Here is a 22587-nt window from a genome sequence, read left to right on the forward strand (position 1 = left end):
TACTTAGAAGTTGGTATCGGAAAAATCCGTCCTGCCGAGACTGGTGCTAAGTCAGTATTGTAGGACGGTTATCGTAAAAAATGACCGATCCAGTGATACACAATATTTTCCGTACTGAGACTCTGATGCTTATTACTCATAATCACCTTTTGTTAAAAAAGCTTTTTTTTAATGTATGTGAAGATAAGAAACTATAATATACGAGGGTAGAAAATTTTAACATATATGAAAGGTAAGAAGTTAAATTATGAGTGAAATTCTGGACCCCTTGATTTACGTCCCTGATTGTGTTTAAATGTTAAGCTTACGTTTAAATGCTTAAAAAGCATTTGTTAAACATACAATTTTTGGGAGGATTCCAATTCACTTTGGTGTGTAGGCTCACAATGCATTAGAAAACTAACGTGAATAAGGAATAAAAATAAAAGACAATTTCACATAAATATCTAAATCTATTCAACATAAAAATAAGTCAATATTTATAATTCTGTCAATATACACCAGTGTTTTGCAGATAAATTATTTGATAATGTTCCTTTGTTTATACGAGTTTTAAAACTGTTTGCATGTTGAAGAGGATATTTGTAATGCCAGCAATATTTTGAGGCTTGAGGAAACTAATAATAAATAGCTATTGGTGCATCTAAATCGGTTGCTAACGAGTAAATTTCAAAACAGTGCCCCAGCTTTTATTGTTATCATTTTTTGCATCTCTGATGTAATTCAACTCTGATTTTGAAGCATGTTTTAAACTAAGCATCGGCGTTACCGCACCGTCGGTAAAAATGCGTAAAAATGCGTAAATTTGCGTAAAATGCGTAAAAATGCGTAAATTTGCGTAAAATGCGTAAATTTGCGTAAAAATGCGTAAATCTGCGTAAAAAGCGTAAAAATGCGTAAAAATGCGTAATTACCGCGGTAATTTTGCGTAAAAATGCGTAATACGCAATTTTACCGCATTTATCACTTTTTACCGTTTTTATCACTTTTTACCGCTTTTTATCACGATTTACCGCATTTTATCACAAATTACCTCTTTTTTTGCTGATTACCGAAAAACTAAAAAAAGATACTTTAAATTGCTTTTTGTATTTCTATTAGTAAATATTACATTTACAGTTTTAAACAAACAAGTTATTGATAAAAAATTAATCATCAGATATATCATCATCTGTTTCTAATAAAATGTTTGCAAGCTCAGATGCTCTGTACTTTTTTTTCTCATTCCCCTTCCAATTCGACTTCATTATATTACCTAATTTTGCTTTTTTGATTCTACTTTGATTGTGCTGGAGTGTCATTGGAATAAACAAAGAGACACTTTGAGTTTGGTCTTTACCTTGAGTCACTTCATACCCTTCTTGTTGAGCTAGAGTCCTTTGACTCTCTTGAGTATCTAACTGTAGCTGTTGTTGCTTATTAGGTTCAGGACCAGTTTGAGTATCTGATAAAGTTGGAGAAGCCTTTTCAAGTGCACCTCTTTTTTTAGTTTCAGTTTGACTATGTGATTTTCCCTGTTGGTGAGTCTTCTTAGTTGGTGGTGTGACATGTGGTAATTCATACGGCTCTTCTTCGCAAGTTTTTTCCCAATCGTTGAGGTTAGAAGGAACCCTTGCGTAATTTTGACTCACAAAAACTAACATGCTAGTGTTTTCTGGTTTTACATTATGTCTAAAATCAGTAACTGTCCTACCTCCTACTGAAAACATTCTTTCTGATGAAGCATAAGTCACAGGTATAGCCAAGTAACTTCTAGCCAGACCAGCTAGCAAAGGTAACTCATTTTTATTTTGCTTCCACCATTCTAAAGCATCCACATCCTTTTCAGGTAAGGCCATAGTCTGATACTTTTCAAATTCAAGCATCAAGGGTGGCTTGAGCTTTGATTGGCTAGGCTGTGAAGTCCCAGGGCGATGCGCTGAAACCTGCCTCCTGTCTTTCAAAAACTCAAGGTCCACTGGATCCATAGTTTCGTCAAGATCTGATGTTTCTAGCGAAGTATGATCATCAACCAATGACTCGCAGAACTGGATTGTGGTTGGGTGATTGTCAACCAATTCCTTGATGGCGGCTTCCCTCCCTTCCTCACTGTTTGCAATATTTTTGAGTGTATATCCTCTATAATATGGGTGCAGAAGTGAACCCACATTATAGTATTTGACTCCAACGCCATAATTAGGTAAACCCTTCTCAAATTCTTTCATGAAGTTGTGTAGGCACTCTGCAACTTGAGGGTCACGCTCTTCAATGTCATTTATGGTTCTTTTGCAAAGCAAGTGGAGATTTAATATGTCTTTTTGAACTTTATGCATAGTCACCAGATTTTCAGAAGACCAGGAATCAGAGCATCGCTTACATTCTGCCAGAAATGGTAAAATGTTGTAAATACTAATAAACTCTAACTCATCCGGAATCAAACTTTGAAGATCTGGTTTGTTTAGAGTTTCTAGAGCAACCAGTAAACCAGCCTTCAATCTGAGGATTGACTTAAGCATCATAAAGTTAGAATTCCATCTTGTTACAATTGGCTGAATGATCTTGACTGGTTCTATATTTGCTTCCACGCACGCTTTCTTGATGTCCTACCAGTCTAATGAACTTTGGTGGGTCCTTTGAGCAAGTCCTTTACATTTCTTAATTATACCATTGATTCCTTCTGATTTTTCTACAGCCTTTGTTAAACAAGTGTTGAGCAGATGATCGGCACAGGTTAGATGATCACTGATCTCTTTGCTTTCCGTGATTGCTTTCTTCATGTTGGCTGCAGCATCAGTAACACCCACTTTGTAAAGGTCTTCCCTCTGAAGACCAGGAAATTGAGAAATCATGTGGTCTATTCCTTGTGCAAGCAAAACCCCTGTATGTCTCCCAATAAAGTTTTGGCAATCCAAAGATAAGTTTTTGAGTTCAAAGTCTTTGGTAACATAATGCAATGTAATTTCTTGCAGTCCATCCATCTGTAGTGAAAGCTGCCATTTCGCAATGCGGGATGTCTCTCTCAATTTGCATTTTTACATCACGTCTTAGATTGCGATAAATCTTTGGTAGCTTGAATTTGGATAAGGTGGTTGGACTTTTTAGGTTGGCTTGTGGACAAAGATAATTCAGCAGCATTTTGAAGCCAGCAGTTTCAATAACGTGAAACGGGAGGTTAGAGAGAACTAGTGAAAGGGTTAGGATGGTATCAAATTCCAACTGTTGAGCACTTTGTGAAGGCCACTTTATTGTTTCAGTAAAGTCGTCCATTTTTGTTTGGTGACTTGATGATGCATCATGTGGGAGGTTATCAAGCCTTTTGTTTTTATTAATAGGACCAAAATATCTTCTTATGGTACTGGACTTATCAGCCTCTGCCTGAGCATTCCTCTTTTCTTGAAATTTCTTCTCTTTATTTTCGTTATCGACTTTTTGCATCTGGTAAAAAGATAGCGGATTGCAGGATCTGAAATAAAATAGTGGAATTATATATGTTTAAAAGGATGCGAATTACAATGTTTCAGTAGTAGATAGTTAATAAAAAATAAATACATGAACCACAAGACACATTAGTGTTTTTTTAAAAATTCTAAATAATTTTTTTTTTATCATGTCGCATTTTACCATGGACATATAAGAAATGGACGTGCAACCTATTGTTTTTTTTGCGAACCATGCTCGTTGCGCATAGTTAGAAATTAAATTATATTAAAGTCTGTCGGATTTAACGAAAATTTTTGGACTCGTCTAACCAGTCATTTCAACTTCCTCTCATTTATTAAAGATAACAGCAAAAGAACCAAGTTTTAAGCTTAATTTTATATAGATAGACATTCTTAATACCTTAAGAAATAACGCGGACAATGAAAAGAAATTGAGATCATTTGCTTGACTACCTTAGTACATGTATAACTTGAGATAAAATAAATAATACAAAAATCAAATTGTTTTGTAGCTACCTAGAGCACAATGGTTTCATGTCTAGGGAATTACTCCATCTATTATATTGCTGTAGACATCCAGTTTATGAATATTATAGAATTTTCTATTTTTATGTTTAACAACAGAAATATATACAGTAAAGGATAAATAACTTATACATAAAATGAATGTAAATACAATAAAGAAAAAAATAATTTGTCACAGTTTTAAAGAATTTAGCAAAGTCAATTTATGGCAAACCGCAAGAATAACTAAGTATTTAATATTAACATAAAATGATTTACCAGCTATATATAAACTAATTTTTATTTGACAAAAACAAATGGGTTATTATGAGCTTATTATGACAATTGAAATAATATATGAAATATGAAAGCGAAAACATGAAATATCTGACCGCATTTTGCAAGATAATTATAAATTTGAATAACTTTTTAAAAGGTTATGCTTTATCAAATGAATTATAAAAAAGTCTATAAGAAAATACACCTACTAAAAAAATAATGCATTAAGGAATATAAATTATGGAGCTTATAAAGTAGCCGAGGCAAAAAATGGCGACATGTCGGAAAAAATACTAAAAAAATACACAAAATTAAGGCTGGTGAATGAAGGACCAAGGAGTTGAATGAAACCAGATCTTAATAACAAATTTAATTTAAGCTTTTTTATACTTCGCTATACTTTTTTTAGTCATTTTAAAATTATCCATACAGATCTATTTTATCATTGACAGACTTTGTTTACACGAAAAAAGTTCCCAAATTTACAAATATTTATCTTGAAAAAATGATGAAAATCTGTTCGTGCCGACAACTAATTTCCTTTACCTTGGTGTAATTTGTTTAGTAATTTGTCAACGCGTGAAGTAGTTACTTTATCCTGAAGTACAGTCTTATTAAACAAATGCTATAAAAGTTTAAACTAATACCACGTGATCAGAGGTTCTGTTTTTAAACTGTGGGCAGCCATTTTAATAGATTTTTTTGTTGACTGGTGAAAATTTAGAGTTAGGGCCTCTTTATATGGAAAGCGGGCTGGCTCGGCAAACGAGCCAGCCCGTTTTACCGAGATCTCGACGTTGTCCTTATTTCAACTTAATTTTATTTTGCGTTTATATGAATAAACAAACTAGCCCGGATCGCTATCCGGGCCAGCTCGTTTATTCATATAAACGCAAAATTTTTCGAAGCCAGTTTTGGCCTCTCAAGAAGGCGGCGGATACAACGAACGGCTATATGAAAATTAAGAAACTAATGATAATCAAATTTTATATCTTAAGCTCAAATATTGATAAGTTTCAAATAAAAATCTATTTTTTTGTTTAGCATAAGATTTTTTTCATAAAAATAACGGAATATTACATAATTACATAAACTTCAAGTATAAATATTTTTTTATTTAACAAAACATATTCTTACATTAGCTTGTTGTATGTTAACTTTCTGCTTTTCGTTTTTTAGAATAAATATGAGCCCATAATTATGAAAGTGGTCTAAGTCATATTTCTTATTTCGAGATATTTAATGATTCGCATTTGAATAAATTAAAAATTCCGTATAACGTTGTAATTACAACTACTTTTTAAAGGTTCATTTTTGACGATATCGTAAAAATTACATTGAATATATTTAGTTTAAAATCCTGTCGTGTGAAATAAGTGATAAATTCATTTTTTTTTTAATTTTGACTTAGACCACTTTCATAATTATGGGCACATATGATAAAATACAGATTCTCAGTAAAACTAAGTAGGAGTTTTAATTTTAGTTTGTTTCAATTTAGTTTGTTTAATAGTAGTGAAGAAAAAGTATTTGTTTACTTGTGCAGAAATCTCAAATTTAAAATAATTAGCATTTGCAATATAACTTATGTACCTTTTAGTTCTTAACTACCCAATGCTTGTGCTAGAAGCAGGGGCCTGTACAGGAATTTTTTTGGATAAGTCGCAATTTTAACCCCTTCCCAAAAATGTTAAATTTTAGCATCCCCCCCCCCCTTCCTCATTGGGAAACGCATATATGAGGTAAGACGGCTTAGTGTATGTACAAACGTAAGTCCGAATTTAATTTTTAGTGTTTAAAACCCTTACTTTCTTTTTATATTGTTCAAAATGCAAGTAATTAAAAAGATACACAGCTTTGTATAAAACAATTGGGGATGTCCATTGATATATTTTAATATATGCTTGTTGTTAACTGTAGTCTTCTCCTCCTGATGATAAATATCAAAAGAATTTGACTAAAACTTTACTAAGGGTGTAATTGAAATGGAAGTCCGGAATTTGTTCTCTAAGAAATAATAACTTTTATTTTTTTTAAATTAACAAAAGAAAATATTTAAAAAATGAAGTACTTTATAACTTAATAAAAAAGGTATGTCCATTCAAGTTTTTTATTAATTTGTTTAAGTCAAAAATTAAAACAACCTCCGTTTAATATATAAATCGTTTTTTAATAAACTTTAGACCGTTCTCGATTTGAAAAGCGCTATAATAAAATACCAAATCGTAAATCTAACTGTTATCCCGGATTAATAACTTCTTACCATCCGTTCGAACAATTAACCTTGTATAGTTTGCTTAATTATTGCTTTAGTTTGCTATAATTATTCGCTCTGTTTGCTTTTATCTACCGACGCATCATATTTATTCAAAATATTGAAGTTGTGAAAAAATATATAAAGATACATATTTTGGGTATGTCCAGCGACGTAGCAGACATCCCCTAGACACGCCCTGAGAAGGTTAGTAGCACAACTGCATGTTGCGTTATTGAAAATATAAAATTTGTCAAAATTGTAGGTAGACACCACTGCCGCTTACCATTCAGTTGTGTTATCAACCTTCTAGCACACTGTATTGGGTAACTAAGAACTAAAAGGTACATAAGTTATACATAAATATTAATTTAATCGTAAATTGCACATAAAAAAATTATACCGAATATTTTGAACTTTAACATTTAAATTAACAATTTCTTTAATTGTCTAATTTTTTAAAAATCATTTCATTTCTATAAACTTTTTAAAAATTTGTTTCATTGTCTTGTTTTTCTTTCAAAACTGTTTAATTATTTTCTTTCATATTGCAATAGTCTTATTAGATGTACATCGGTTCACCGCTAAGAGCTCTGATCGCCGCCATCTTGGAAGGCCAATTTTTGCTTCAATATTTTTTCGAAAACAACAATAGAATACGCTATCTAGTTATATTTTGAGATCAGTGGTTTAAAATATACTAAATTATAGTAAGAGTAAAACACTTACTTTAAATGAGCTTTAACTCCACTGGTGCTACCTTGAGACAGCTTAATCACTTTTTTGCACTTATTGCACTCAGCAAATCCTGATTTTCTGCCAGAGCCAGAGATGTTATCCTCTTCTCTGTCTAGCTTGGTAAAATAATTCCAAAGAGACATTGTTTCTTGAAGATGGTTTGATTCGGTAGTGATTTTGGTATACTAATCAGATCACTGAAGAACTTTGAGGTTGTTAGTCTTTCTTGACTTTTGTCAAGCTTATATAGGAGACTAATTTAATTTTAGAGGGTAATTAATTATTTAACAACTATCTGACTTGATAAAAACAAAGTAATTTTTTACCATAATAATTACCGCTTATACAAACTTTTATCACAATTTACCGAAATTACCGATTTTTACCGCTTTTACGCAGTTTTACCGTATTTATGCAATTTTACCGTTTTTACGCATTTTTACGCATTTTACGCATTTTTACGCATTTTTACTAGAGACCGCCGATTCGTTACTGTTTATCGGTTTGCGGATTGTGCACCGAATTATCTATGCTAAACGGTTCAAACTACTTACGGATTGATTTGATCCGAAAATAATTTATCGGAAAATAATTCGTTAAAATTTTTTCGGATTATTTTTTCGGATTGCAATCCGATTCGATACTTTCGGATCGGATTGCAATTCGAAAAATTTTTTTCGAATTGGAATCCGAACCGATATTCTTTTTACGGATTTATACGGATTCAGAATAAAAAAAGCTTTCGAATTAAGATTCATTTTTATTTATTTATAATATTCAAATATACAATGAAACGAAATGATTTCCTTGTTAAGAAATAAAAAAAAGTCAAAATCACACTGAAAGTTAATCATTTTCCAAATTCATTTCCTGGCCACACAATGTCTTGAATTTTACTGAGTTGCTTAGTGTTTTCTTTCATATATACCAACATCTCAACCTTTGAGATTGAAAGATTGGTTCTTCTAGAGCTGTATATATACCCTGCTGTTGAGAAAACTCTTTCAGATGTTGATGATGCAGCAGGTATACAGAGGTTTTTTCTGGCCAGCCTTGACATTATTGGGTAAATATACTGGTTTTGTTTCCAGAATTCCAGTACATTTGTATTTGCTGGAACTGGTTTTGAATTCAAATACCCCTCAATTTCAGTAGAAATGGCTTTCTTGGTGCTTGTTTCACCTCCAGGATTAATGTAACCTGCACCAAACACTTTCTTCCTCAGTTGTTCAGTGAAATCAAAGTCGTCATCATCTTCATCATCCAACATTGAAGGGGAAGGAGTGCTTTGGCTAGCCAAAATTTCTTTTTTTGACAGTTCTTCCATAGCTTTTTTTACTGCAGTTTTGACTACTTCAAATTTTTCCCCCTCATCCACAAAGCACATGCCCTTGCTGTTAGGATCTAAAAAATGAGCTATAGAGAATTCAATATTCATCAACTCCCCTTCGAATCTTTTGTTTAGATCTTCATTGAAGTAGTGAGCAAGCTCTGATGACACCTCGGTTTTTGGCTTGATCATCTCCCTTGCTAATCCTCCTCTGATGTTGTATAGGCAATTAATAACGGAACAGATGCTAACATTCTTTTCACTGCTGCATTTCTCAGAGAATTCTGAAAAGCCTCTCAGAAGCCGGATGACAGATTGAATAGATTCCACTTCATCATCTGTTGGTAAAAGATCTGTCAACTTACAACCTCCAGAAACAGTAGGGTTCGGATTCTTTAAAGAATGCATCGCCGGAAGAAGATCCACCACAGACTCCATTTGATGGAGGTCAGAGTTCCATCTTGTGGGGCATCTCTGTACTAACTTCGTTCTGGAGTTTTTTAAGGCTTTGGCAGCATTAACTAAAGTCATAGCTTTTTGAGAGGACTGGTTGAAGTGACCTACTAATTTTGTTATTTTGTGGTTGAGAATTGACCATTTTGGACATCTTTTATCATCGACAGCACCACTGACAACTATATTTAGACGGTGGTCGACACACCAAATTGCACTTTGAACCCCAATTGATTTCCTAACACCTGCTTGGACATTAGCTGCACCGTCGACTGTTATCCAGGTTTTGACTCCAAAATCAAGTTCCAGTTTGTTGATAGATTCATTGAGCTTCTTGGCAATATTGTCGGCAGTATGTTGTTCGGGGAAGTAGGACATTTCTACCAAGAAGAGCTTTAATTGGAACTTTGAATCTATATAGTGGAGTGTAAGGCTCATGAAAGACAAATTGGTGTGATCAGTGGTCCACACGTCGGATGTAAAGGCCACTCCATCAAGATTTGACTTGTCTGAATTGAAAATGTTTTTTACTTGTTCCTTGATGAATTTAAAAAGGAGAGGAATGTATTTTGTAGATATATTCTTTGCTGTAATGGTTCTGAATTGACCGTTGGTTGCAGTTCTCATCATCCGGGTGAATGCGTCAGTTTCTACAATAGAAAATGGTTGAGTGTCCTCAATCACCCATTTAGTAATGTCAACAACAGTTCTTATTTGATTGATGTCAGTAACTTCCCATTCAGGTTTGGTAGCCTGTTTTCTGCCTTGCAGTGTCTGTGTGTTGGAAGTGCCACAAGTTCCACTTGGTCCAGGCTGTGGCGATACTGGTGTATCTTTTTGTGTTTGTGGACATCTCCTCTTTTTTCCTCTTTCTTGTGTTTGTTCAAAATCTGAGTCTTCAGAGGCAAGCTCATCAAAAATGTCTGGTATTGTTGATTTTTGCTTGTCTTTCCTTTCTAATTGTTTATATAAATTCAAGTGGACTCTTTTCAAATGGTTCCTTAAAGGACTTGTGGTGCTTTTATTGATTAAGTATATTTTGCCACAGGCCTTGCATTTTGCCTTTTTTTCCTCCACATTGTTGAAGAATTCCCAAATATTAGACAGCTTAGGCATCTGAAAAGAAAAAAAAAGTGAAATAAAAAAAAAAAAGAAACGAATCGGATTGAGTTTGCCATATCGGATCGGACGAATATTTCAGATTATTTATTGAATTTAAAATCCACAAAAACGGATCAGATTGTTAATAAGGATTACTTTTCGGATTAAAAATTCGAAAACACGGATCAAATCACATTTTCGATTTACTGACTTTTTATTGAAATATTTGCCTCAATATTTCCTTAATATTTGCCTTAATAAAACGTGATAGTTTTTGATGCATACAAACAGTTTCCGAAAAAGAACTAATTATTTATTAAGTTATTTGAAAATTTTCCTTAATATTCGTCTTAACAATAAATGATATTTTAGAGGCATGCATAAAATTTTCAATAAAAGAACTAATTATTTGCCTTAATTATTGAAATGAGCGTAACAATTTTTCAAACTAGTTTTTATCTCTATTTCTATTTTTATTTCTGTTAATATTTAAGTAGAAGAAATATTACAATATAAATTTTATCGGACCAATCCACTAATTGAAGCAATCCGCAAAGCGAAATAATTCGCAAAGGAATTCGATCCACAAAAAAAAAAAAAAAAAACCGCAAAAATTCAGTTTGAAATATTCTTAACTTTTAAATCAAATTAATATAATATTGGCTTACCGTAATAAATGTAGGTGAAGAATAGTAGACTTGATCTGTTGAACGAATTGTTGTATGTTAAGATTTCCAAATAGAACTAATTGAAAATAAAAAAGAAATCCACTATTTATAGGACGCGCACATAATAAAAACGTAATTTTTTTGGACCACACCATTTAATGGTGACGCGAACGGAACGCGATTCGTATAATTCGCTAAACGAATTAAAGTTAAATTGATTTGTAAAAATTTTTCGGATTAATAATCCGAACAGCAAAGAGAATCCGTAAAAAAAAAATCCGCTAGTGGTTCGTAAAAATTTTTCGGATTGATAATCCGAACAGCGAAGTGAATCCGCAAAAAAAAAATTCGCTAGTGGTTCGTAAATTAGTTTTCGGATTATTAATCCGAAAAATTTTTACGAACTGACTATTTTAATCCGCAAAATAAGTCGGATTGGCTTTTTGCGGATTTTACGAACCGAATCGGCGGTGCCTAATTTTTACCGATTTTACGCATTTTTACGCAATTTTACCGTCTTCTGTTACAAGAAAGCGTAAAAATGCGTAATACGCATTTTTACCGCATACGGTAAAAGTGCGTAATACGCATTTTTACCGCACTGCGGTAAAAATGCGTATTACGCGTTTTACCGCATTTTACCGAAATTTTTTTACCGCCGGTGCGGTAAAGCCGATGCTTATTTTAAACCCATTTCTCTATTTTGATTTCAAAAGTGTGCCGATTGATAATTGACGTAATGTAACATAAAAGTCTTGACAAAGACACACTTCCTGATTTAAGACTCAGAATAGACTATTATCGCTGTCAATATTATCGATTTTGCTTAGAGACTTTGGGAGGAGGGATTTTTATCTCCATTTACTTTTAGTAGATATCAGAGGATTCGTTTGGTTAACAAGAACTTCTACAATTTTTACAGATCCTGAATAAGCACATTTATCAGAAACATCATCATGTTTTTTTAGGTCTTGATCTTTTCTTTAAAAGTTTCATGCTTGAACCATGGTGCTTTGTGCGTAGTCTATTACTATTGCTTGTTTTTGGTTCATAAAGTGAGGTTTTTCGTCGTCCTTCTTTTTATTGTAATTAAGAAATCCTAAAACTTTTTGCAACTTTATTACGAGTTTTTTTTTATTTAATTCAAGTGCTCATGCAAACCAGTCAGCTGCAGAATACTTTGTATTAAAAATCAATAAAATAAAAACAACTTGATATGAATAATCTCATTTACTAAATCTTATAAACACTAATATAAAATAAATGGCTCATTCGGTATTTAAAGCAATTGGTACGTTAATGATTATAGACTTGTCATTCTCTGTAGAATGTAAAGGCAAAACCGGTTTCCTAGCCTAATAATTTCAAGTGCACTAGTGCCTGTTGATTTACAGCGAAAAAAGCAGTAATTAATGCAAATAATATACTTATATATCTAGAGAATGGGGCCAATTTTCTTACTTTCCATTCAAGACTCTAAGCATAGAGCCCTATATAGTGCGATTAGCTAATTCAACTAGACCATTTGCTTACGGTTAGTAAGCTGAAGTATATATAGGGAAGTTCCAGTGATAATAAACAAATTTTCAGAAACTTTATTACTAAATTCTCGATCTTGATCATAAACTGGAAAAATTACCAGTTCATACAAAAATCTAGTTACCTCTTCTGCAACTTTTCAGTAAATGGATTTTGCTTCCACCCACTTTGAAAAGTGATCAGTAATAACACACGCCAACGTAAAACTTCTGGGTTTTTATGAAGAGTACACAAACCAACACAAACTTGATGTCATACCTTGCCGGAGGTATGGGATATAATTCAAAGAACGTTTTTTCTATTTTTGATTTTTGATTAGCTTCCATGTTTTATCCTGTCCTATATAGCTACCTGGTGATATAAATAGCTACCTGGTGATATAACATAAATACGAAATATGTTTTAATCGAGAGAACATATTTTTAAGAACCTCTTTACGTTGAAGATCAATTACGAAATCAAAATAGGGCACCAGTGAACAGTTCTAACAACAAGTAAATCTACAGAGGTATTGGATTGGCAGTTCTGAACATTTTTTGAATAATTTTAGGAAATCCTTTAGAACAAATCTTAAAAAACTTTCTGTGGTGAAAACAATACTTTGAAAATCTCTATTGACAACTAAAAAATTATAATACTCATCCAAAGTCCATATCATAACAATTAATCGAGTGCGATTTTTAAAGTTGAACGAACAACAGTGTTTCTATCATCAACACTCAGGACATTTTAGTTTTATCTAGATGCCATTGAACGAACTCGTCTAACATGACTGGCCCTTAAAAAAAAAATATTGCCAAGTAAAAAACACGTTTCACAAAATGGTTTTTTAAAAATAAGTAACTCGGAATTAACAAGTGAAATTTAAAGGAATAGCTGATTGGGCTAAATTAGATTTAAGAAAACGTGTACAAGGCTGTTGAAAATAAGTTTTTTGGATCGAAAGTTCTGGCTACATATTTTTATTATGGTTACTTTAATTGCTGCATGGTTGGTTTCCTTCGAAGTTTGGAATTAACAATTTCATAGAATGTTGAACAAATGCTTTTAAATTACAAAAATCTAGATAGATGCAAAAAAAAAAAAAAACACAAAAAAATGTTCATCAATAAGTAATTAGATGAACAAATTTTTTGATAAATCTTACATGCTCCCGTTTCGTCATATTTAGAGAAGTCTGATGCAGGAACTGTTCGAATGAATTCGAGCAAACTATTCCATTGATCCCGGTTTATGATTTTATACTTTGATTGCTACATGTATATAAAAAATTAAATTTAGTGTAAAAAACCGATAGAGTGACTTTATTGTAGAAAATTTACTTTAGTCATATATATTTATGCACTTTTAAATGATCCAAAAAAAGAACAACAGAGAAATTAGTAATTTTAGTTTGATTTTTTACACATTACTTAAATGTAGTTAATTAAAACACAACACAAACAGAACTAACAGTTTGCACGATAAATCCTAAATAGCAAATACGGACTTACATCGAGAAATTCAATAAAATCTGAAACAAGAGGCCAACTACTGTTTAGCAGAAGTTGCAGCATTGCTTTTCCCGTGTTTATATCGAGACTTTTTTGTTCTTTATCCTAATAAAAAAAAAATTATTCCTGTTGTAAAGTAACTTTCTAGCTTTAAAAGAAGACTTAAACATCAATAGTCGTTGTTAAAGACTTTAAATAATCGTAATTATTTAAACAAAGGTGGCACCCTTGAAAAATCGAATGCGTATCTGTATATCTTTTTGAAATGAGCAGCATCTTTCAGCAAATCACGGAGAGAATCTAACATAGACTTCAGTTTTACAATATTGTCACACCTGAAAAGTAAATATTAAAACATATAAACGTGATGATGTTAACAACAACATCAATGTAAAAGATCATCCAATGATTGTTGATAGTGTAGGTTCCAGTCAACATATCGTCATCTATTATTATAGGAGTGGAAAAACTGGGAAAAGGAATTTTCACACAATGCACTTCACAGTTATATACGATTTGTTTGTTTTAGCTTTTTTTTTTTAATTATGAAAAGCACACCTTGACATGTTTTTACAAAATGATTGTTTATTTTGATTAGTGAAAATTGATTTTTTATTTTGAATTAATAAAAGTAATTGATCTTAGGTTCTCTAAAAATTCCTTAAAAAATACATGTAGTACTTATATAAAACCTTTTTAATTTTATGCTGTTTTTAATAAATTTATGTAATAATAACAACAAATAAAAAAAAGTTACATTGACATTGAGGGAAAAAAAAACCTCATTAATTACTCTTTGAATGAGCATAAGTTTACTTACTCCAAAGAAGCCATTCCAGTTTTCCATTCATTTAGCTTAAAGTATCCCATGCTTTCAGCATCTAGTTTCCATGCAATGACAAGGGTGACAATCTACCATTCAAATACAACTTTTAAAAAGATTACATTGATTAATACAGGCAAAGAATAATAATAATTCATTTTCAAACTGAAGTGATGTGTTATATCAAAATAAAGAATTCCATTTTTAATTACATATAAAGATTATGAAATTATTTTTAACACAAAATGAAAAACAAAAAGTCTTATTTTTTTTATGGTACTAATTTTTACTTTTTTAGGGAAAAAAAATATTATCCTGTTTAAAGATTAAACTGTCTTTATTATTTATAAAGACACTAAAAGGCAGCAAATTTTCTACTTTTGATTTCAACAAGAAAAAGAGAGAGATAAAAAAGGACTACTCTGACTAATATATTCAAAATACACAAATTTAAAACTTTAAAATAGGATTAGAAGAATGACAAAGATTCTAAGACAGCATAAATGACCTGTGATGCCAAGTTTTTGCAAAAGATTACTACAATAAGTATATCATAAGGATTGGTTAAATTACTGTTTCTAACAATCTCAAACTTGTCAAGAAATAAGCTATTTTTAATCTAACTATTTTTCTTCATCATATCTCATTTATCTCTCTATTCATACATCTTTATTATTCTCATTAATTTTTTACTAACCATGCAACTTTAATTATTGATAATCAGGGTACAGTGTAACTCAGAATTGCAATCTTTTTTTAAGACTTACATAGAGTATACAGTTTTATCAAAAGTAAGTTTATATTAACAGTTTTATCAAAGGTAAGTTTGATCCAAAAAACACATCGATAAATATAATTTTCTTTTGTCTTAAAATATTTTTATGTGTTTTTCTATGCACATATTAGAGAGCCCCTCTGTCTACATGCAAAAAAAAAAAAAGTAATACCTTGAATTCTGACACATTCCTAACATAATCCAATTATATATATAAAGTTATATGCCAAAATTCATAATTATTGGTTAATAGTTAAGGATGGCCCTCAAGCTTTAAAAATTTTTATTAAATGCATATATTTCACTAACAGAGCAGCATCACTGACCAGAATTGCTAATAAAAGATTATTTAAATTTCTTTCCTAAACAATATGAAGAATAAATATTGAATAAAATTAAACTTCAGTGCACAAAATAGTCATCTAAAAAGTTCCAAAATTCAGCGCAGCATTATGTCCGTTGTCTTGGCTTAGTAATCAGGAATGGCTTGTATTTGTGCTCATGCTAGCTACAAGTTTTCTTTTAGCACAGTCAGAAACTGCTTACAATGATCTAACAACTTGAAGCAAAACTTTAAGTCGTTCCTTATATTTGATTGATTTTTTCTTGATATCCTAAATAAGAGAAACACCCAGGCTTTTCACAACTTCCCACACTTGTGTGTGACATTCGTTTTTTTCCCAATAAGAATGAGCAATTGTGAGTTTTGCAGCAGTTGGAAAAGTTTCTTAGGGCTGACAATTTAAAACTATTCCATTTCTTGGAAAAACTGAATTGCATTGTTTGGGAGCAGCTTCTTCAATTGCATCAATTATTAGTTTCTTAGAGACAAGTATTGACAAGCATCAAATAGGGCTAAGCCAATAATTTCCTCAAGTGCATATGGATAACTTAAAAAATAAACAAGAGCCAGAAATCATTGGGTGGTACCCTAATTGCAATTGGCAGAGTCGTACAGATGGATTAGATTCTGAGGTGGAGAGTCATAAAGAAAGAAGTAAGATCTTGTATACTGCATTTTTCTGAAGCAATCATTTTACATAAGCAGTTTTTGGATATCGCTGGAACTTGTGTTGGATTAGGGTTTTTCATTGACTACCTAATCAGATGAGTACAGCATGTTTTTTAAAGTTAAGGTTAATTTAATGTTACCCTAGCATTGATTTTTGCAATTATGAAGTTCTTTTATTCTCTGTTCAAAGACTAATTGCAGCTCAAATTATAGAAAAAAATGCTGGCGCATGATAAATTTATGAGGAAAATGTTTAATGATGTTGAATATAAGATTCTCATGGAAAGTTTGAGGCAAGATTACAAATTCAAATTGTGTTAAGTATTCACAAAAATTATGAACACATATGTTTCCACAGATGTGTTTTTCAATATAGTTTTGTAAGCAATATCATACTTTCTAATAATTCTATCAAAAGTCAAATACCTTCAAAATACCAAAACCATTAAATAACATAAAAAGTGAATTAAATAAACTGCTTATACTCAACAATAAACTCACTTTTAACAAAATTGAATATTTCCACAGTAGTGTGTTATCTCAAATAAACTTTAAAGTCTAAACATTTGAACTAAAAATTTTTTTTTAGAATTTCACTTTTAAAAGATTCTTTTTTTCATTTACACTTCTCTCTTCATTAAAAGAGATTTAAAGTAAGGATTAAACAATCTTTATTTTCTGAACAAAAAGAATATTTTTCTCTTTTTTTTTTCTAAATGCTGCTTTATAAAAAAAAACATTTAAAATACACATACATGCATACTCATACATACATACTCATAAATACATTTATATAAATACAACTGTAATATATAAAACTTTAAAGTATACATAAACAAAAAAAGAAAATAACTTCTTACATCCTCAGGCTCAACTTGCAACTCTTTACAAAAAACTTCAATACCTGCAGGTCCAATAAAGTTGCTTTTACTCACATCTTATAAAAAAGAAAAAAAAACTTTTCACTTGTTATGTTGAACTTATACTTTTCATTTTATTCTTTTGTGCAAAGTTACAGAAAAATTTAATTATTAATCAAATATTGACTAAATTTATAAAAAACATTTAAAAAATCCATATTAAAAAATACAGCAAAAAAAAAGTCAAAAATTTGTTAAAAGTATGTTGAACTACTTTGTTCTACTTTTTCTTGTATTTTGAAAATGACATTCAAAATTATGTAAATTTTCTTTAACATTACAGGAAAGCATTTAATACAGAAAAAAAAATGTATGGAAAATTGTTTTTATCTTTTTTGTACTTTTATTGCATCATGATTCTCTATGTCCTAAAACAAATGTAAAGTACAAAGTATATTTCTTATCAGTTTATTGCTTTTTTAATGCTTTTTTAGATATCTAATAACCATTCAGCCATAATTGAGTTATACCAGCTAGGTAAACTCAATCACTTAGGATGGCTCTTTTGAGCAATTAACAAACTTGTTTATGAAGGTAATTATTGTCTTGAACAATAAAGAATACACACTCCTAATGCATCTAGAAACCAGTAGCTTATTAAAAAGCATAACAATCAAAGTATAAGGGTGTCCATGAAAAAAATCTTTTGAGACACAGTGAGTAGATCTGATGCTTGTAGATCAGGCAGTAGGTACCCTAAAGCAGAGACTGTTTTCAATGAGAAGAGGTTTTTTAATGCGGAACAAACACAAATTTGCCAAAATTATTGATTTTTTGCTTTGGCCAAGCCTCTATCAATTTGCATTACTTTTTATTAAAAAAAACAAAACAACAACCTGCTTATAATAGTAGGTTTCTAAAATAGTAATAAAAGTTTCAAATAAAAAACTATACCACTAACCAGCATATTTGTAAAACCATTCCTCACACTTATGTTCTGAATACTTGCGCACACTTGATTCACAACTTAAAGCTGACTTAAAATACTTTTGCATCGAACTAAATAAACAAAAAATATGATAAAAACAAGTTTATACCTTGTTCTTCCCTTTCCTTTTTGCTCTCAGTGAAATACAAACCTAATGTTATCTTCAGTGTGTTTGACTTTCTTTGAAGTAGTTTCTGTATATAACAAGACACCTTTCTTACGTTTTGGAGGCATTTAATTAAGCAGTTTCAGGTTCTAAAAATTGTAGCATTTAAATATATACATAGTAAATATTCTAATGATGCATACATATCATGATGATGTAATATATATATACACATATACATACATACATACATACATACATACATACATACATACATACATACATACATACATACATACATACATACATACATACATACATACATACATACATACATACATATACTAGGGTGGTCCAAAAAATTAAGTTGAAGCTAGAGGTCAGGGCACCCTTCCATATTGTTAGACCTATCTATGGTTTTACTCAAATAAAATTTCAGCTCTTTATTTCAACTAGAAAGCTCAATGGCATTGTATATTTAAGCCTTATTAGCTGTAGATATCTGTACATCTTATATTGGTAAATGACACATTGATTTTTAGTTATTCTTCTTGCAATTACAGTTTTAAAAATGCAATCATTATAATAACTACATGTTATGTGCTTATATATGTGCATTGTGAAACTAACACCCAAATAGTTTGCAAGGGAGCCAGGAAAGAGCATGCTGAAACAATCATGTTTAATTTTGTACCTGACTTTTCACTGTTGCTTTACTGGGATGGGAAAATCCTTCCTGAGCTTTTTGGAATCTGAGATATTGACCAGTAACTTGTGCTTGTTTCAGGTGCTGGTCTGGGTAAGCTCCTTGGTGTTCCTGAATTAGCCTCTTAGACAGACCACAACGAATCCATTGCAATATATAATCTTGTAGAATCATGGAAACTCACTAATAAAGTTCAAGCATTAACATCTGTCAATACTGGCTATTTCAATGGTGTTTGCATTCTTCTGGAAAGTAAATTGGTAGAGGGTTCTTGTAATTAGCTTGCCATTATCATATGATGGAATTTACTTTGTCCAGAGTATTCACCTTGTGCTGTGGGTTTTGAAATTCTCCATATATTCTAATCTTCAAAAAAATTTAAAGTTGTTTGGAGAGGTATAACATGAGACAACTTTTGAAAACTTGAAGTAAAACCAGGAACTAAATTTCATCAACCAACTCTCACATTCCTTAAGGACTATTCTGAAAAGAATCACACTCAAGAGTCAAAGATCAGAGATAACTATCAAGAACTTATCAAGCTAACAATGATTATCCTTAGCAGTCCACCACCAGCAATTGACTGGACATCTCCTGGGCAAATTTTTGGCCATGCACATTGGATGGCTAAACTACTGCATTCCATGAAAATATACCTCTTTTGAAATCAGTGTGATGCATTCAGTCTCACAAAGAAAGAAGTAATTCAGAGTCATTGGTTTGTGTAGTTTGGTACTCTTCTTGGTATTAAGGCTTGGGTAAAAGCTCTGCCAGCCACTGAGGCTCAACTGATTAATATTTTCCTTATCCAGGGAAGATATGAATCAGCTAATTATTAAATAAGCATTACTGCAAGGAACATCAAGTTATATAACTTTATATATATATATATATATATATATATATATATATATATATATATATATATATATACACACACACACACATATACATAACCCAATGTTCCTTGCAACGATGCTTATTTTAAGACCCCATAATAGGAAGTGGTTCTCATATTTTTGAATAACTAAGTTTGTTTAATCATAAAACAAATCTTTAGTTTACAAAATAAAACCATAGTAAAAGTTAAATATTTTTGAAGATTGCAAAACTAGGGTGCTATTTAAAAATTACCAATCTGATGTGTTTGTGATAATTATCAGTGTGGGAAAAATACAATTTATAAAATGATTCAATGCATTAGGAATTTTATTATTATTAGTAAGTAACTTAGTAATAGTGTGGCAAATAAATAGTGAAGAACCACTGAAAATTAGAAACTATAAAGTAAATGTTCTTACATTCAATTGGTTTGGGTTTAAAATATTCTTAACAGTCAGATATTACTAATTTTAGTTGACAGTGATTACCTGCTTACTTTTCAGCCAATATAGTTTATTACCCAATGGATTTTTAATACCAAACAGGAATCAAACTTATAATTTACACTTTACACAAAACTAATTCCTATTGTAAGTATTGGAAATCTAACTCTGAAGAAAATAAACTTCTTACTTTACCACTTTGTTAAAACAAATTTTTCCAGGATTAATTTTGCAATACTGTTTTCTAAAAACACTATGAACAAAATATACAATATATTGTAATGATAGATATTTTTTGCAATTTTAGATTTTAAAAAAGTAATGTATATTTATAAATTAGCTTCAACTTACCTACCTTCATACTTATAGGTATTGAACTGTTTATAGGGTTAGACTGTGTAGATAACTGCTTACTGTTACGGAATTATATTTAAAATTATTACCAAATGAAAAAAATCAAAGAGCTACAACAGATTTTACAATTAAGAATTGCCTCTTCATTTTTAGGCATCCGTTTTTTAAAAACTCGACGCAAAATTATTTGATAATATTTATATCACTAGAACTTAAGAATATCATCAAACAGATGTAAAAAAATTTTATTCCAGCCATACACCCCCGTTAAGGCGACTTAACGGCGTATTAACACCCGCTGATAAGCCTGCAAGTTTTAATGAACTTGTTTCAGTGAAGATATACGAATTAGAAGTCAAGAATTTTTCATGAAAATTGACTAGAAGAAAAAAATATAATAAAACTATGTTTTATCCTTCTTTCTCCCGCATTCATAGAAACCCCATATATTATGCTAAAAAAATATTACCTTTTAAAGACTTTTTAGGGCTACCAAGTTAAGAATATAACGAATAACATGATCTTGATTAGACAGCACATGTGTAATAACACGTACTATTATTACACATGCACTGTCTCTATGTACTACTTCATCATTTAAAATAAAATATTTATGAAAGTGAGTTAAAAGTCTGCTTTCTATGATAACAATATACATAAAAGCTAGTGGCGGTGCCAAGAGAACGCTAAGGGGCGCTACAGCTCTCCCTAAAAAGTAATAGCACCTCCATAGCACCCCAGGAATTTTTTAATTTTTTCCTTAAACTAATTTGATACTTTAAATATGTAGTTATGATAAAAAAAAAACATCACGCAATCTGATTTGTTCGTTTTTTGCAACCAAAAGTTCTACGGATGGAATTTTAGGAAGATGCATTTTTGGAAGCAGACTCCGACCAACAAGGAAATGTTAATCTGGATGAAGAAGATAAACTGTGTAGTTATCCTTCCATTACTACGAAAAATGCTAACAGTGTTAGCGCGGGGCAACTAGAGGATCCAAGCAAAAGGATCCAGCATGATTCCATACGTGCTATCAAAAAAACTCTCCTAGCTGTTATGGTTACGCTGCACAATGTTGTTCACCAGAAGAATGCTAAAAGGAGGTTAGATGCTAATAGCAACAAAGGAATAGCACCATAGACTGTACAGCGGCAGAAAAGACAGGCTCAAACAGCTAAACATCTAGAGCACTTTATTGTGGATGCCCCAATAGAAAGAAAAGGTGCAAACAGATGAATGACCTAAAAACAAACCCATTCTATTCTGTTATTGATAGGATGCTAATAAAAATGAAACAGCATTTTTCTTCAGAGACTAATGAAATACTGAATGGTTTACCAGTTCTAAACCCCAAACACCCATCATTCCTAGAAAAAAAATTAATACTGCCTATGGCCTAACATTATGGAGTTAAGCAGCGGAGACAGTCGAACAAGTGACTTGGCACTTCTTGCTATTAATCCTTTAAGAACCAGGACCCTGAACAGTGACATGATTATTGATGCTTTTACCCTCAACCATAAAAACAGGCGGATTTTCCTGTTATGAAGACCTCTGATGGTGAGTGAATGATTTTATTCTTCTCTGATTTTATAATACATTCAGCATTGTGGACTGAAATTGTCTACACATACGATGTATCTGGGGAAACAATGTGAAATTCTTGTAAAAGTTTGCATAGTAAAATCTATAAATATGGTAACTGTGTAATGTTTGTTTATACTTTAAATTAATTGCAGAGCACCACATTATTCACTATCCACTGTATTGGTGACAGCTGATGTCAGAGTTTTCAGTGCACCTGCGTGTGAAAGATTTTGTGTGTGCGAGCGCGAGTGTGTCCTTGCGTTTGTGTTG

General features: G+C 31.4%; 2 protein-coding genes across 3 annotated transcripts in view; both read right to left on the reverse strand.

The window, feature by feature from the left end:
• The window catches only part of LOC149891668 (E3 SUMO-protein ligase ZBED1-like), a 588790-nt gene extending 577740 nt beyond the window's left edge, over positions 1 to 11050 (reverse strand). Inside the window, exon 1 of the mRNA XM_090079807.1 lies at positions 7667 to 11050. Within this exon, the coding sequence (XP_089935933.1) occupies positions 8045 to 10093 (2049 nt within the window). The 5' untranslated portion in view covers positions 10094 to 11050 and the 3' untranslated portion in view covers positions 7667 to 8044. The remainder of the gene's footprint in view (positions 1 to 7666) is intronic.
• LOC145192803 (DCN1-like protein 4) lies at positions 433 to 21024 on the reverse strand. 2 transcript variants are annotated; one of them, XM_090079808.1, is made up of 11 exons: positions 20725 to 21024; positions 20564 to 20626; positions 18388 to 18491; positions 18210 to 18307; positions 17249 to 17325; positions 14599 to 14690; positions 14005 to 14113; positions 13779 to 13883; positions 13433 to 13538; positions 11437 to 13063; positions 433 to 752 (listed from the first exon to the last, which is right to left on the reverse strand). In XM_090079808.1, the coding sequence occupies exons 3-10, from the start codon at positions 18468 to 18470 to the stop codon at positions 13005 to 13007; spliced, it is 729 nt and encodes a 242-aa protein (XP_089935934.1). In that variant the 5' UTR covers positions 18471 to 18491; positions 20564 to 20626; positions 20725 to 21024; the 3' UTR covers positions 433 to 752; positions 11437 to 13004. The 2 variants fall into 2 exon arrangements, with proteins under 2 accessions (XP_089935934.1, XP_089935935.1); XM_090079809.1 differs by lacking the exon at positions 20564 to 20626 and having other exon boundaries at positions 20725 to 20912.
• Positions 21025 to 22587: the final 1563 nt, after the last annotated feature.

The sequence above is a fragment of the Hydra viridissima genome, unplaced genomic scaffold, assembly GCF_058129835.1.
Source record: "Hydra viridissima isolate aposymbiotic clone 2 unplaced genomic scaffold, HvirCarnegie_v1 scaffold_2, whole genome shotgun sequence".
Taxonomy (NCBI): domain Eukaryota; kingdom Metazoa; phylum Cnidaria; class Hydrozoa; order Anthoathecata; family Hydridae; genus Hydra; species Hydra viridissima.